General features: G+C 44.3%; 1 protein-coding gene across 3 annotated transcripts in view; it reads left to right on the top strand.

Moving 5' to 3' along the window:
* The window catches only part of DNAH3 (dynein axonemal heavy chain 3), a 219,907-nt gene that overhangs the window by 100,024 nt on the left and 103,976 nt on the right, over positions 1-15,907 (top strand). For all 3 annotated transcript variants that reach the window (XM_016929616.4, XM_016929615.4, XM_016929617.4), the window contains exons 29-34: positions 1,132-1,330; positions 2,983-3,091; positions 3,319-3,432; positions 10,756-10,932; positions 13,017-13,108; positions 14,975-15,194. In XM_016929616.4, the coding sequence (XP_016785105.2) occupies positions 1,132-1,330; positions 2,983-3,091; positions 3,319-3,432; positions 10,756-10,932; positions 13,017-13,108; positions 14,975-15,194 (911 nt within the window). The remainder of the gene's footprint in view (positions 1-1,131; positions 1,331-2,982; positions 3,092-3,318; positions 3,433-10,755; positions 10,933-13,016; positions 13,109-14,974; positions 15,195-15,907) is intronic.

Raw genomic sequence — 15,907 nt, 5'->3', positions numbered from 1 at the left:
CTTGGATAAAATTAAATCAGGGCTTACGGTCCCATGAGAGAAAAAAGAAGAGCTAGAAATGTATCTCCCAGCTGGTTTCTCAGGCCCCCAGATGGAAAGGATACATCTAACCATGGATTCTCGGGCTTCCTTCCCCTGCTATATAAGGCTACACTGATTGCATTCTCCTAGGATATCCTAGGGGCCTGAAATGGGACCAAAAGGGTTATACTGGAAATAGGATGGAATTTGGAGTCACTATGCATTGCAAAGCCCTCTGGCTCAGACTTCCAAGAATTTGGGGATGATAACAATAGCTAATACCTGTATAACATTTTCATATGCCAAGGACAGCTCTCTTTCTCTCTCTATTGTGTCTAGCTGTAGATATGTATGTATGTACCTATATATTCATTTAATCCTCATGATAACTCTATAATGTAGGTACTATGTTATCCGTATTTTACAGATTACACAACTGAAGAACAGAGAGGTCGAGGAACTTACCCAAAGTCACATAGCTAGGTCATGGTGGAATCAGAATTTGAACGCAGCCAGTCTGATTTCAGAGCACACACCTTTTAATACCTCTGCCGTGCTGTCTGAGAGAAGATAGTGCAGCAGATTCTCTGCCTGGCTTTGGGAGAAAGCAAAGACCAGCTTCTAACAGATATTGCTGCCTGCAGGTTGGGGGTGGGCAAGGAGGCTTGTGAAATCTAAAATTGTTTGGGCTGGGCACGGTGGCTCACGCCTGTAATCTCAGCACTTTGGGAGGCCGAGGCAGGCGGATCACTTGAGGTTAGAAGTTGGAGACCAGCCTGGCCAACATGTTGAAACCCCATCTCTACTAAAAATACAAAAATTAGCCAGGTGTGGTGGCGTGCGCCTATAATCCCAGCTATTTGGGAGGCTGAGGCAGGAGAATCGCTTGAACCCAGGAGGCAGAGGTTGCAATGAGCCGAGCTCGCGCCATTGCACTCCAGAATGGGGGAGAGAGCAAGACTCCATCGCAAAAAATAAATAAAATAAAATAAAATAAAATAGTTTGGAGAATGGGGGACCTTGATAACATCCACTTCTAACTGAGGAGCTTACAAAGATGGAGAGTTCTGATGGCTCTGTGTGCGTGTTTCTGCATCTGTGTCCCAACAGCCCGCGACGTGGTGGCCAAGTTATCTGAGGACAGGGTCTCCGATCTGAATGATTTCCAATGGATCTCACAGCTGCGCTACTACTGGGTGGCCAAGGATGTGCAGGTGCAGATTATCACCACAGAAGCCTTGTATGGCTATGAGTACCTGGGAAACTCCCCCCGGCTGGTGATCACACCCCTCACCGACCGCTGCTACAGGTACACTCTGGAGCTCCTAGATCTGAGGGGTGAACGGGGAACTCCAGGGGAAGAAGACTCTGGGGAGGAAAGTTAGGGATGTCTTGGGTTACCTTTACCCTTCACACTTCAGATTATTAGATTCTCCATAGTCTCAAAGATGGGCATGCAAACTAGGTCTTCAGGCTAGACATGAGAACCCAGTAGGAATTCTAGTGCAAATCAATATATTTGAACCAACAAGTGGAATATTGGTGCACATCCGTGAACATGACACAGGACTTAACGTAGAGGGCTCTCCAATGGCAGGAATCAAGATGGTGCCTGGAGATCCTATGGCCATAAGATAGACAAGAAGTGAGGTCAAGAACGTAGCCAAGGGGTCTCTATGCTCTGCCAGCCAGTCTCATGAAAAAAGCTGGCCATTCTGTGCTCAGCAAAGTCCTCTGACATTTTCTGTGGAACTCAGCCTTTGAGATCGGGATTTTGTGAACTTGTCGGTTTTGTGATGTTTAGATGTTCTTTGCTTTTATATATTTCCTTACAGTGAGAGTTTTTTAGATTGTAAAACTAATACTTGGGAGTATTTTCTCCCTTCAAAATCCTCAACCACTTGTTTTTTATGGTCTATGATTTTTGCTCTTCATTCATTTATTTATTCCACTCATTATTCAACAACCATTTTTTGAGGTTTCCTGTGCACCATGCATGACCTCAAGAAACCCTAAATCTAACTGGGGGGTCGGGAGAGACATATTCAAATGATTACAAGATAGAGCGCTAAATGAAAACATAGAAACTCATACCAAGGGCCATGGAACCACAGTTATTACATCATTCATTTCTAACATTTATCTTGCACCTATTACATGCCAGGAGCTGTATTAATTTACTGAGGTTATGAAATGGAATCAAATATGATTCCTGAACTTCAGAGTTCATAATCTAGCTGGGCATGGTGGCTCACGCCTGTAGTCTCAGCACTTTGGAAGGCCAAGGTGGGTGGATCACTTGATCCCAGAAGTTTGAGACCAACCCGCTTGGGCAACATGGCAAAATCCCATCTCTACAAAAAATATGAAAATTAACTGGGTGTGGTGGTGTGTGCCTGTAAGTCCCAGCTACTTGGGAGGCTGAGATGGGAGTATCACTTGGGCCCAGGAGGTCAAGGCTGCAGTGAGCTGTGACCATGCCTCTGCACTCCAGCCCGGGCGACAGAGTGAGAACCTGTCTCAAAAGAAAAAAAAAGAATTCATAATCTAGTTGGAGAAATATATTTTAACCATTCCATTAGCACTGGTGATCTTTGGAATGTGGAGTTTATGAGTATTCTCACTTTTATTTGATTCATTTATATAGGTATGCATGTATTCATTTATTCATTCAAACAAATATTCATGGGTGCCACTCATGTGCTGGACACTGTGCTGGGCTCTGAGGTTACAATGCCGAGTAAAATACAGTGATATTGTATTGCTCATATAATTGGGAAAATCTTTAACTATTTGGTTGGTGCAAAAGTCATCGCGGCTTTTAGCATTACTTTCAATGGCAAAAACTGCAATCACTTTTGCACTAACCTAAATATTTGTATGAGTCAAAATAAATAAAAAGCCGGTTTCTTTCCTGTGTCTTAGACCTCAAGCACTGAAGTTCTATTTTCTTCCCCATAGGACACTGATGGGAGCTTTGAAGCTGAACCTTGGGGGTGCTCCAGAGGGTCCAGCTGGGACTGGCAAGACAGAAACCACCAAAGATTTGGCCAAAGCCTTGGCTAAGCAGGTAAGCAAATGCCATCTATCCCCTCCCTCTCTTCCAGGCCCTCTCTGCACCCCTCCTCTGGGAAGTAGGCATCAATTTTAAGATGGTTTAGCATTAACAGGCAGCATGGGCCCCAGCTCCTTCAAGCAGAGCAAGGAGAGAGGAGCCCACCGCTGTTGAATGGTGCAGGGTAATTCAGATGGGATGGAATCCACCCTGAATGATACCCACATCCTCCCTCTTTCTAGTGTGTGGTCTTCAACTGCTCCGATGGTTTGGATTACAAAGCTATGGGGAAGTTCTTCAAGGGGCTGGCACAGGCTGGAGCATGGGCGTGCTTTGATGAGTTCAACAGGATCGAGGTAACTCTGCCTCTAGGCTGCAGAACAAAGAAGCTGTGCATGGAGGGGCCTTTTTCTTGGCTCTGCACCCCTTAATAACAGGGCCTTATATCTCTTGTATGGCAGACACGAGAACCTCCAAAGCAGGTACTCAGTGAACTAAACAAAAGGACTCCCAAGGAGACAGATGCATGTTTTATACACATAGCCCCATCTCCCCATCATATTAATTCATTCACTTGCCCATAGTAGCTACTGAGCAGCTATTATACATCGGAGATTCTGCATAAGTTCATGCAACAGAGATGAGCATGAAATGGTTGTATAGCCAGGCACAGAGGCTCACACCTGTAATCCTGACACTTTGGGAGGCCAAGGTGGGAGGATCACTTGAGCCCAGGAGTCTGAGACCAGCCTGGGCAACACAGTTGAGACCCTGTCTCTACAAAAATAAAATAGCCTCAGCTATTCAAGAGGCTGAGGCAGGAGGATTGCTCGAGCCCAGGAGTTCAAGGCTGAAGTGAGCTTTGATGCCGCCGCTGCATTCCAGCCTGGGTGAGAGTGAGACTTTGTCTCTTAAAAAACACACCTGTTATTTCAGCACTTTGGGAGGCCAAGGCAGGTGGATCATCTGAGGTCAGGAGTTCAAGACCAGCCTGGCCAACATGGTGAAACCCTGTCTCTACTAAAAATATAAAAATCAGCTGGGCATGGTGGTGAGTGCCTGTAATCCCAGCTACTCGGGAGGCTGAAGCAGGAGAATGGCTTGAACCTGGGAGGCGGAGGTTGCAGTGAGCCAAGATCTCACCATTGCACTCCAGGCTGGGAGTGAAACTCTGTTTAAAAAAAAAAAAAGGAGGGAGGAGCCAAGATGGCCGAATAGGAACAGCTCCAGTCTACAGCTCCCAGCGTGAGTGACGAAGAAGACGGGTGATTTCTGCATTTCCATCTGAGGTACCAGGTTCATCTCACTAGGGAGTGCCAGACAGTGGGCGCAGGTCAGTGGGTGCATGCACCGTGCGCCAGCCGAAGCAGGGCGAGGCATTGCCTCACCTGGGAAGCGCAAGGGGTCAGGGAGTTCCCTTTCTGAGTCAAAGAAAGGGGTGACAGACGGCACCTGGAAAATCGGGTCACTCCCACCCGAATACTGTGCTTTTCTGATGGGCTTAAAAAACGGGGCACCACGAGATTATATCCTGCACCTGGCTCGGAGGGTCCTACGCCCACGGAGTCTCCCTGATTGCTAGCACAGCAGTCTGAGATCAAACTGCAAGGCGGCAGCCAGGCTGGGGGAGGGGCGCCCGCCATTGCCCAGGCTTGATTAGGTAAACAAAGCAGCCTGGAAGCTCGAACTGGGTGGAGCCCACCACAGCTCAAGGAGGCCTGCCTGCCTCTGCAGGCTCCACCTCTGGGGGCAGGGCACAGACAAACAAAAATACAGCAGTAACCTCTGCAGACTTAAATGTCCCTGTCTGACAGCTTTGAAGAGAGGAGTGGTTCTCACAGCACGCAGCTGGAGATCTGAGAACGGGCAGACTGCCTCCTCAAGTGGGTCCCTGACCCCTGACCCCCGAGCAGCCTAACTGGGAGGCACCCCCTAGCAGGGGCACACTGACACCTCACACGGCAGGGTACTCCAACAGACCTGCAGCTGAGGGTCCTCTCTGTTAGAAGGAAAACTAACAAACAGAAAGGACATCCACACCAAAAACCCATCTGTACATCACCATCATCAAAGACCAAAAGTAGATAAAACCACAAAGATGGGGAAAAAACAGAACAGAAAAACTGGAAACTCTAAAAAGCAGAGCACCTCTCCTCCTCCAAAGGAACGCAGTTCCTCACCAGCAACGGAACAAAGCTGGATGGAGAATGACTTTGACAAGCTGAGAGAAGAAGGCTTCAGATGATCAAATTACTCTGAGCTACGGGAGGACATTCAAACCTAAGGCAAAGAAGTTGAAAACTTTGAAAAAAATTTAGAAGAATGTATAACTAGAATAACCAATACAGAGAAGTGCTTAAAGGAGCTGATGGAGCTGAAAACCAAGGCTAGAGAACTACGTGAAGAATGCAGAAGCCTCAGGAGCTGGTGCGATCAACTGGAAGAAAGGGTATCAGCAATGGAAGATGAAATGAATGAAATGAAGCGAGAAGGGAAGTCTAGAGAAAAAAGAATACAAAGAAATGAGCAAAGCCTCCAAGAAATATGGGACTATGTGAAAAGACCAAATCTACGTCTGATTGGTGTACCTGAAAGTGATGGGGAGAATGGAACCAAGTTGGAAAACACTCTGCAGGATATTATCCAGGAGAACTTCCCCAATCTAGCAAGGCAGGCCAACGTTCAGATTCAGGAAATACAGAGAACGCCACAAAGATACTCCTCGAGAAGAGCAACTCCAAGACACATAATTGTCAGATTCACCAAAGTTGAAATGAAGGAAAAAATGTTAAGGGCAGCCAGAGAGAAAGGTCGGGTTACCCTCAAAGGGAAGCCCATCAGACTAACAGCGGATCTCTCGGCAGAAACCCTACAAGCCAGAAGAGAGTGGGGGCCAATATTCAACATTCTTAAAGAAAAGAATTTTCAACCCAGAATTTCATATCCAGCCAAACTAAGCTTCATAAGTGAAGGAGAAATAAAATACTTTACAGACAAGCAAATGCTGAGAGATTTTGTCACCACCAGGCCTGCCTTACAAGAGCTCCTGAAGGAAGCACTAAACATGGAAAGGAACAACTGGTACCAGCCGCTGCAAAATCATGCCAAAATGTAAAGACCATCGAGACTAGGAAGAAACTGCATCAACTAACGAGCAAAATAACCAGCTAACATCATCATGACAGGATCAAATTCACACATAACAATATTAACTTTAAATGTAAATGGACTAAATGCTCCAAGTAAAAGACACAGACTGGCAAATTGGATAAAGAGTCAAGACCCATCAGTGTGCTGTATTCAGGAAACCCATCTCACATGCAGAGACACACATAGGCTCAAAATAAAAGGATGGAGGAAGATCTACCAAGCCAATGGAAAACAAAAAAAGGCAGGGGTTGCAATCCTAGTCTCTGATAAAACAGACTTTAAACCAACAAGAATCAAAAGAGACAAAGAAGGCCATTACATAATGGTAAAGGGATCAATTCAACAAGAAGAGCTAACTATCCTAAATATATATGCACCCAATACAGGAGCACCAAGGTTCATAAAGCAAGTCCTGAGTGACCTACAAAGAGACTTAGACTCCCACACATTAATAATGGGAGACTTTAACACCCCACTGTCAACATTAGACAGATCAATGAGACAGAAAGTCAACAAGGATACCCAGGAATTGAACTCAGCTCTGCACCAAGCGGACCTAATAGACATCTACAGAACTCTCCACCCCAAATCAACAGAATATACATTTTTTTCAGCACCACACCACACCTATTCCAAAATTGACCACATACTGGGAAGTAAAGCTCTCCTCAGCAAATGTAAAAGAACAGAAATTATAACAAACTATCTCTCAGACCACAGTGCAATCAAATTAGAACTCAGGATTAAGAATCTCACTCAAAACCGCTCAACTACATGGAAACTGAACAACCTGCTCCTGAATGACTACTGGGTACATAACGAAATGAAGGCAGAAATAAAGATGTTCTTTGAAACCAACGAGAACAAAGACACAACATACCAGAATCTCTGGGACGCATTCAAAGCAGTGTGTAGAGGGAAATTTATAGCACTAAATGCCCACAAGAGAAAGCAGGAAAGATCCAAAATTGACACCCTAACTTCACAATTAAAAGAACTAGAAAAGCAAGAGCAAACACATTCGAAAGCTAGCAGAAGGCAAGAAATAACTAAAATCAGAGCAGAACTGAAGGAAATAGAGACACAAAAAACCCTTCAAAAAATTAATGAATCCAGGAGCTGGTTTTTTGAAAGGATCAACAAAATTGATAGACCACTAGCAAGACTAATAAAGAAAAAAGAGAAGAATCAAATAGACGCAATAAAAAATGATAAAGGGGATATCACCACCGATCCCACAGAAATACAAACTACCATCAGGGAATACTACAAACACCTCTACGCAAATAAACTAGAAAATCTAGAAGAAATGGAGAAATTCCTGGACACATACACTCTCCCAAGACTAAACCAGTAAGAAGTTGAATCTCTGAATAGACCAATAACAGGAGCTGAAATTGTGGCAATAATCAATAGCTTACCAATCAAAAAGAGTCCAGGACCAGATGGATTCACAGCCGAATTCTACCAGAGGTACAAGGAGGAACTGGTACCATTCCTTCTGAAACTATTCCAATCAATAGAAAAAGGGGGAATCCTCCCTAACTCATTTTATGAGGCCAGCATCATTCTGATACCAAAGCCAGGCAGAGACACAACAAAAAAAGAGAATTTTAGACCAATATCCTTGATGAACATCGATGCAAAAATCCTCAATAAAATACTGGCAAACCGAATCCAGCAGCACATCAAAAAGCTTATCCACCCTGATCAAGTAGGCTTCATCCCTGGGATGCAAGGCTGGTTCAATATCCGCAAATCAATAAATGTAATCCAGCATATAAACAGAGCCAAAGACAAAAACCACATGATTATCTCAATAGATGCAGAAAAAGCCTTTGACAAAATTCAACAACCCTTCATGCTAAAAACTCTCAATAAATTAGGTATTGATGGGACGTATTTCAAAATAATAAGAGCTATCTATGACAAACCCACAGCCAATATCATACTGAATGGGCAAAAACTGGAAGCATTCCCTTTGAAAACTGGCACAAGACAGGGATTCCCTCTCTCACCACTCCTATTCAACATAGTGTTGGAAGTTCTGGCCAGGGCAATTAGGCAGGAGAAGGAAATAAAGGGTATTCAATTAGGAAAAGAGGAAGTCACATTGTCCCTGTTTGCAGACGACATGATTGTATATCTAGAAAACCCCATCATCTCAGCCCAAAATCTCCTTAAGCTGATAAGCAACTTCAGCAAAGTCTCAGGATACAAAATCAATGTACAAAAATCACAAGCAAACAGACAAACAGAGAGCCAAATCATGAGTGAACTCCCATTCACAATTCCTTCAAAGAGAATAAAATACCTAGGAATCCAACTTACAAGGGATGTGAAGGATCTCTTCAAGGAGAACTACAAACCACTGCTCAAGGAAATAAAAGAGGATACAAACAAATGGAAGAACATTCCATGCTCATGGGTAGGAAGAATCAATATCATGAAAATGGCCATACTGCCCAAGGTAATTTACAGATTCAATGCCATCCCCATCAAGCTACCAATGACTTTCTTCACAGAATTGGAAAAAACTCCTTTAAAGTTCATATGGAACCAAAAAAGAGCCCGCATCGCCAAGTCAATCCTAAGCCAAAAGAACAAAGCTGGAGGCATCACACTACCTGACTTCAAACTATACTACAAGGCTACAGTAACCAAAACAGCATGGTACTGGTACCAAAACAGAGATATAGATTAATGGAACAGAACAGAGCCCTCAGAAATAACGCCGCATATCTACAACTATCTGATCTTTGACAAACCTGAGAAAAACAAGCAATGGGGAAAGGATTCCCTATTTAATAAATGGTGCTGGGAAAACTGGCTAGCCATATGTAGAAAGCTGAAACTTGATCCCTTCCTTTCACCTTATACAAAAATCAATTCAAGATGGATTAAAGACTTAAACGTTAGACCTAAAACCATAAAAACCCTAGAAGAAAACCTAGGCATTACCTTTCAGGACATAGGCATGGGCAAGGACTTCATGTCTAAAACACCAAAAGCAATGGCAACAAAAGACAAAATTGACAAATGGGATCTAATTAAACTAAAGAGCTTCTGCACAGCAAAAGAAACTACCATCAGAGTGAACAGGCAACCTACAAAATGGGAGAAAATTTTTGCAACCTACTCATCTGACAAAGGGCTAATATCCAGAATCTACAATGAACTCAAACAAATTTACAAGAAAAAAACAAACAACCCCATCAAAAAGTGGGCAAAGGACATGAACAGACACTTCTCAAAAGAAGACATTTATGCAGCCAAAAAACACATGAAAAAATGCTCATCATCACTGGCCATCAGAGAAATGCAAATCAAAACCACGATGAGATACCATCTCACACCAGTTAGAATGGCAATCATTAAAAAGTCAGGAAACAACAGGTGCTGGAGAGGATGTGGAGAAATAGGAACACTTTTACACTGTTGGTGGGACTGTAAACTAGTTCAACCATTGTGGAAGTCAGTGTGGCGATTCCTCAGGGATCTAGAACTGGAAATACCATTTGACCCAGCCATCCCATTATTGGGTATATACCCAAAGGATTATAAATCATGCTGCTATAAAGACACATGCACACGTATGTTTATTGCGGCATTATTCACAATAGCAAAGACTTGGAACCAACCCAAATGTCCAACAATGATAGACTGGATTAAGAAAATGTGGCACATATACACCATGGAATACTATGCAGCCATAAAAAATGATGAGTTCATGTCCTTTGTAGGTACATGGATGAAATTGGAAATCATCATTCTCAGTAAACTATCGCAAGAACAAAAAACCAAACACCGCATAGTCTCACTCATAGGTGGGAACTGAACAATGAGATCACATGGACACAGGAAGGGGAATATCACACTCTGGGGACTGTTGTGGGGTGGTGGGAGGGGGGAGGGATAGCATCGGGAGATATACTTAATGCTAGATGACGAGTTAGTGGGTGCAGCGCACCAGCATGGCACATGTATATATATGTAACTAACCTGCACAATGTGCACATGCACCCTAAAACTTAAAGTATAATAATTAAAAAAAAAAAAAAAGATCTTGCTGTCTAGACTGTTGCGATCTAGTAAAGGGAAATAAAAAATTTAATGAAACAAATACCAACATGCTAAAAGTCTATAGTAGAAGTACAAAAGATGCATCACAAAAGAGTGTATAATTCTGTTTGGATGATGAGTAAAGATCAGGAAATATAAAAATCCTTGATCTTTGAACCAATAAACACAGAATACCTACTGTGTGTCAAGTACTATGCTAGGTGTTGAAACAAAGATAAAGTAGTATGGAAACTATTAACACACACACACACACGCACATGCACACATGCACAAACCTATATTCTTTTTTCTTACCAAAACCCCAAATCATGCTCCTAATTTTGAATGTGCAGGTGCGGTTTTCGGGTGATTGGGTTCTTTCTTTGCTATGTGGGAGGACTCCGGTAGAGTAGGGTGGTTGTCAGACAGAAGCAGATGCTCTTATCAGCCGGGCATTCTCACCCCAGGTAGAAGTGCTGTCTGTGGTCGCTCAGCAGATCCTCAGCATCCAACAAGCCATCATTCGGAAGCTAAAGACATTCATCTTTGAAGGGACTGAGCTCTCTCTGAACCCAACCTGCGCTGTGTTCATCACCATGAACCCCGGGTATGCTGGCAGGGCTGAACTGCCCGACAACCTCAAGGTAAATGCCAGCAGATATACGTGTGGGGTGTGCTTTTTAGAATAGAAACCTCTGGGCCGGGTGCGGCGGCTCACACCTATAATCCCAGCACTTTGGGAGGCCAAGGTGGGCAAATCACCTGAGGTCAGGAGCTCGAGATCAGCCTGTCCAATGTGGTGAAACCCCATCTCTACTAAAAATACAAAAATTAGCCGGGCATGGTGGCATGCACCTGTAATCCCACTCAGCTGCTCAGGAGGCTAAGGCAGAAGAATCAGTTGAATGTGGGAGGCAGAGGTTGTGGTGGCCGGAGATCGCGCCCTTGCACTCAGCCTAGGAGATAAGAGTGAAACTCCATCTCAAAAAAAAAAAAAAGCGAAAGAAAAGAAACCTCTGGAGGTACCTACCTGGGGGTAAATTTATTCCTCCATCCCCTTGGGTGGAAGTGATAAGAGAGACCCAGCTACGCCCATATCCACTGACTTTAGGACATGGTCTACCCCCTGTTACTAATGCATTCTGATTGGTGCCCTGGAAACTTACTCAGATGGACCACTTCTCTCTGAGAAGAGAAAAGAGTCAGAGAGATGCTTCAAGTGGCTCCTCCCATCTAGGTCAACATAGGCCAGTGAAGGCCAAGATAGAATTTGGATCCACATTTCTCTCTCTCTTTTTTTTTTGAGATGGAGTCTCATTCTGTCCCCCAGGCTGGAATGCAGTGGCATGATCTTGGCTCACTGCCACATCTGCCTCCCAGGTTCAAGTGATTCTCCTGCCTCAGCTTCCTGAGTAGCTGGGACTATAGCCATGTGCCACCATGCCCAGCTAATTTTTGTATTTTTAGTAGAGATAGAGTTTTACCATGTTGGCCAGGCTGGTCTTGAACTCCTGACCTCAGGCAATTTGCCTGCCTCGGCCTCCCAAAGCACTGGGATTACAGGTGTGAGCCACCAGTCCCAGCCACATTTCTCATTTTTTACTGCCCAGTATTTGTAAGCACCCTCTGCATCCATCCCAGCCAACAGCCATATTAGATCGTCACAAGCAACTTTCACAATGCCATAGGATAGTAGAAAGCACCCAGGCATGGTGTCAGGAAGCCTAGATTCTAGCCCTGGCTCTAGCTCTAACTGGGTGACTCAGGCAAGTTACTTCTCCTCTAAGATCTAAGATAATAATGCAATAGCTGGTGCATACTGAACACTTACTATGTGCCACATACTCTTGCAAGCACTTCAGTTGCATTCTATCATTTATTCTCATGATAACTCTATGAAGAGGGTAAAGTTAGTCTGTTTTGAGATGAAAGAATAGAGATCTACAAGGGTTGTATAACTTGCCCATGCTAGTCGGTAGCAAAACAAGAACTCAAATCAAGATCTGTCTGGCTGGGCGCGGTAGCTCACGCCTTAATCTGAACACTTTGGGAGGCTGAGGCTGTTGGATCATCTGAGGTCAGGAGTTCAAGACAAGCCTGGCCAACATGATGAAACCCCATCTCTACTAGAAATATAAAAATTAGCTGGGCCTGGTGTTGGGCACCTGTAATCCTCAGGTGTTTGGGAGGCTGAGGCACGAGAATCGCTTGAACCCGGGAGGCGGAGGTTGCAATGAGCCAAGATCGTGCCACTGCCCTCCAGCCTGGGTGACAGAGACTCTGTCTTAAAAAAAAAAAAAAAAAAAAAAAAGATCTGTCTGGCTTTGGGATTCTTCTGATGCATATTGGTTCTGCATTCCTAAATGACTTCTGATGTCCATGTTGAACGCTGGGAAGCTCCAACAGTTGAGTGATGCTATGAGGTGTCCTCATTTGGCATAGGAGAATGAGGTGTACCAGCACCTAGGGCCTTCCACAGAACCATTGAGGGACCCAATGTAAGTAACAACATGTACCCGCATAGGGCCAGTGGGGAGGTTGGTTGAGCCATGCATTGGCCCACCGAGGATGGTCCATCTGCACTCACTTGTCCCCCAGTCCTTCTTGCCTTTATTGTCACTGGAGTGGCCTGAATGAAGCAAAGCTACTTCCCTTTGCTTCTGTGAATGTGCCTTCCCTCAGTATTCACTGCACATGTTCCGATTCTGATTTGTTGTTTCTTTTCCAGGCCTTATTCCGGACAGTGGCCATGATGGTCCCAGATTACGCCCTCATTGGAGAAATCTCCCTCTACTCCATGGGGTTTCTGGACTCCAGAAGGTGTGTTACATGGGTTTTCCAGTGCATTCTAAAGGACTTTAAATAGTGGCTTTTTGCGTGGCAGATTCAAGGTGGTTTGCCCATTGGAAGAAGAGAGAGAAGCTTGAGAAACTTGCTTCTGCTTACTGGGTGGTCTGAGAGCACATAGCCCTGGCCTTGGTCTTGCCCCATTTCTGACGGGGAAATGGCCCAGATTCCCAGGGCGGAACCCTGCTGTCTCTTTACATACACCTGAGTTCTGTTAAAGAAAGTAGCTACTCATATCTTCCCCACCTCTCACTCTAACACATCCATACCCACATTACTAAATGGCTTAAGGCAACAAATAGTATAAGGCCGGGTGTGGTGGCTCACGTCTGTAATCCCAGCACTTTGGCAGGCAAGGCGGGGTATCACTTAAGGCCAAGAGTTTGAGACCAGCCTGGCCAACATGGGGAAACCCTGTCTCTACCAAAAAATTCAAAAATTAGCTGGGCTTGGTGGCGTGCACCTGTAATCCCAGCCACTCAGGAGGCTGAGGGAGGAGAACCACTTGAACCGTGGAGGCGGAGGCTGCAGTGAGCCAAGATTTCACCACTGCACTCCAGCCTGGGTGACGGAGTGAGACCCTGTCTCAAAAAAAAAAAAAAAAAGCAACGCTATAAAACATACGCAATTATTCCAGAATTGAAGAGAAAAAATTATTAATATAACATTTATTGCCTCCAATTAACTAGGTTATTTCTCATTCAAGTGTTGTCCAGTTTTCTAAGACACACAGTTATACACGGATCAGTGTCTTCAAGTGTGTACGTGTGTATACACACATACATATAACACATGCACCAAGAGTTATGAATAATCGTTGCAAAATGGCTTGTATTGATCTATTCCAAATTTTATCATGTCAATTGACTTTCTGTTACAATGAATGTCTTTATGGCCTGGATGTCTTTGTTTATAATCCAAGGGGCTACAGAAATTCTCGATAGAATATCACCCTTCCTAGGCCAAGAGGCTGCCTCAGTCATATGACATTTAACTCATTTGTTTTCTATAGTAACCAGGATTGCATTGATTTGCTCACTCAATTCATTTATTTATTTAATTAGCAAACCTTTATTGAGTCACCAACCTTATGCCCAGCCCTGTGCTGGGTGCTGGTGAACAACACAAAGTCTTTGTTTTTAAAGGAAATCAGTTCTGTAAAGAGGATCTCCTTGAGAGAAAAGTGCATAAGTATATTAGTTAGGGTAACGCTGACCCCTGAATCTCAATGGCTTACCATAACAAAGTTTATTTTTCACTCGCTGAAAATCCAAAATGAGTCTACAGCCGTACCACACTGAACGCAGCCAATCTCATCTGAAAATCCAAAGTGGAGTGTAGTGATGCAATCACAGCTCACTGCAGCCTTGAACTCCTGGGCTCAAGAGCTCCTCCCACCCTTAGCCTTCCGAGTAGCTGGGATGACAGGTGCCATGCTACCATGCCCAGCTCATTTTTTAATTTTTCTGTAGAGATAGAGCCTCGCTATGTTGCTGAAGCTGGGCTTGGACTCCTGGCCTCGGACTCCTGGCCTCAAGCAATCCTCCTGCCTCAGCCTCCCAAAGTGCTGAGATCACAGGCATGAGCCACTGCACTTGGCCAAAAACGTATCATTTCATATACCATACATGTTATACATATATGTTCACTTGCTTTTTTTCATGCTTCCATACCACATTATGGTAACTCTATTAAAAGATCCTTAAAGGATAGGGCTTCTCCATCAAGTCCATGGGCATGCCTGGTTGCTGACGGGGCAAGGACAAGGATATTGGGAATGTCTGCTGGGCAGGACGTAGTCCTCTCTGGGTGTCCGCATACATGTCTTTGCCCTTCTAGTCTCGCCCAGAAGATCGTTGCGACCTACCGCCTGTGCTCGGAACAACTGTCCTCTCAGCATCACTATGACTATGGTATGCGCGCTGTCAAGTCTGTGCTTACTGCCGCAGGAAACCTGAAGCTCAAGTATCCAGAGGAGAATGAAAGTGTCCTGCTGCTCCAGGCATTGCTTGATGTCAATCTGGCCAAGTTCTTAGCGCAAGATGTCCCTCTGTTTCAGGTATGTAGCGGTTCAGGACCTTGGCCGAGGACCAAGGCTCAATGTTGGAAGATGAAATGTTGTGTTTGGTGCCTTCCCCATACCCTCTTCCATCTTCCATTCTTTGGCCAGCATCTCTGCCACCTGATACCCTCCCTGCAAATGTTAAATAATAAGAGTGATAGATAGCAAACATCTCTGCCTGATTTTTAATAAAAATGGTTTCACTGATAGGATAATATTTGCTCTTGGGTATACATATGTGTTTTTATCCAATTTAATTAGTTTCCTTTTGTAATTTAATTTAATCTTACTTGCCAGGCTCTGAGCTTCATAAGGACAGAAGTCATTACTATCTTGTTCATTCCTAGTACAGTGACTGGAAGATAATCCAGACTTATTAAATATTTGCTGACTTTTAAAATTATTTGGGGGAGAAATTACACGGTTTTTTTGTTTTCGTTTTGTTTTTTGAGATGGAGTTTTGTTCTGTCGCCCAGGCTAGAGTGCAGTGGCATGATCTCGACTGATTGCAACCTCTGCCTCCTGGATTCAAGTGATTCTCCTGCCTCAGCCTCCCGAATAGCTGGGATTACAGGCATGAGCCACCATGCACAGCTGAATTTTGTATTTTTAGTAGAGACGGGTTTTCACCATGTTGGCCAGGCTGGTCTCGAACTCCTGAACTCAGGTGATCCACCCACCTCGGTCACCCAAAGTGCAGGGATTACACA

This window comes from Pan troglodytes, chromosome 18 (genome assembly GCF_028858775.2).
Source record: "Pan troglodytes isolate AG18354 chromosome 18, NHGRI_mPanTro3-v2.0_pri, whole genome shotgun sequence".
Lineage (NCBI taxonomy): Eukaryota > Metazoa > Chordata > Mammalia > Primates > Hominidae > Pan > Pan troglodytes.
This window is presented reverse-complemented; position numbering and strand designations above follow the sequence as displayed.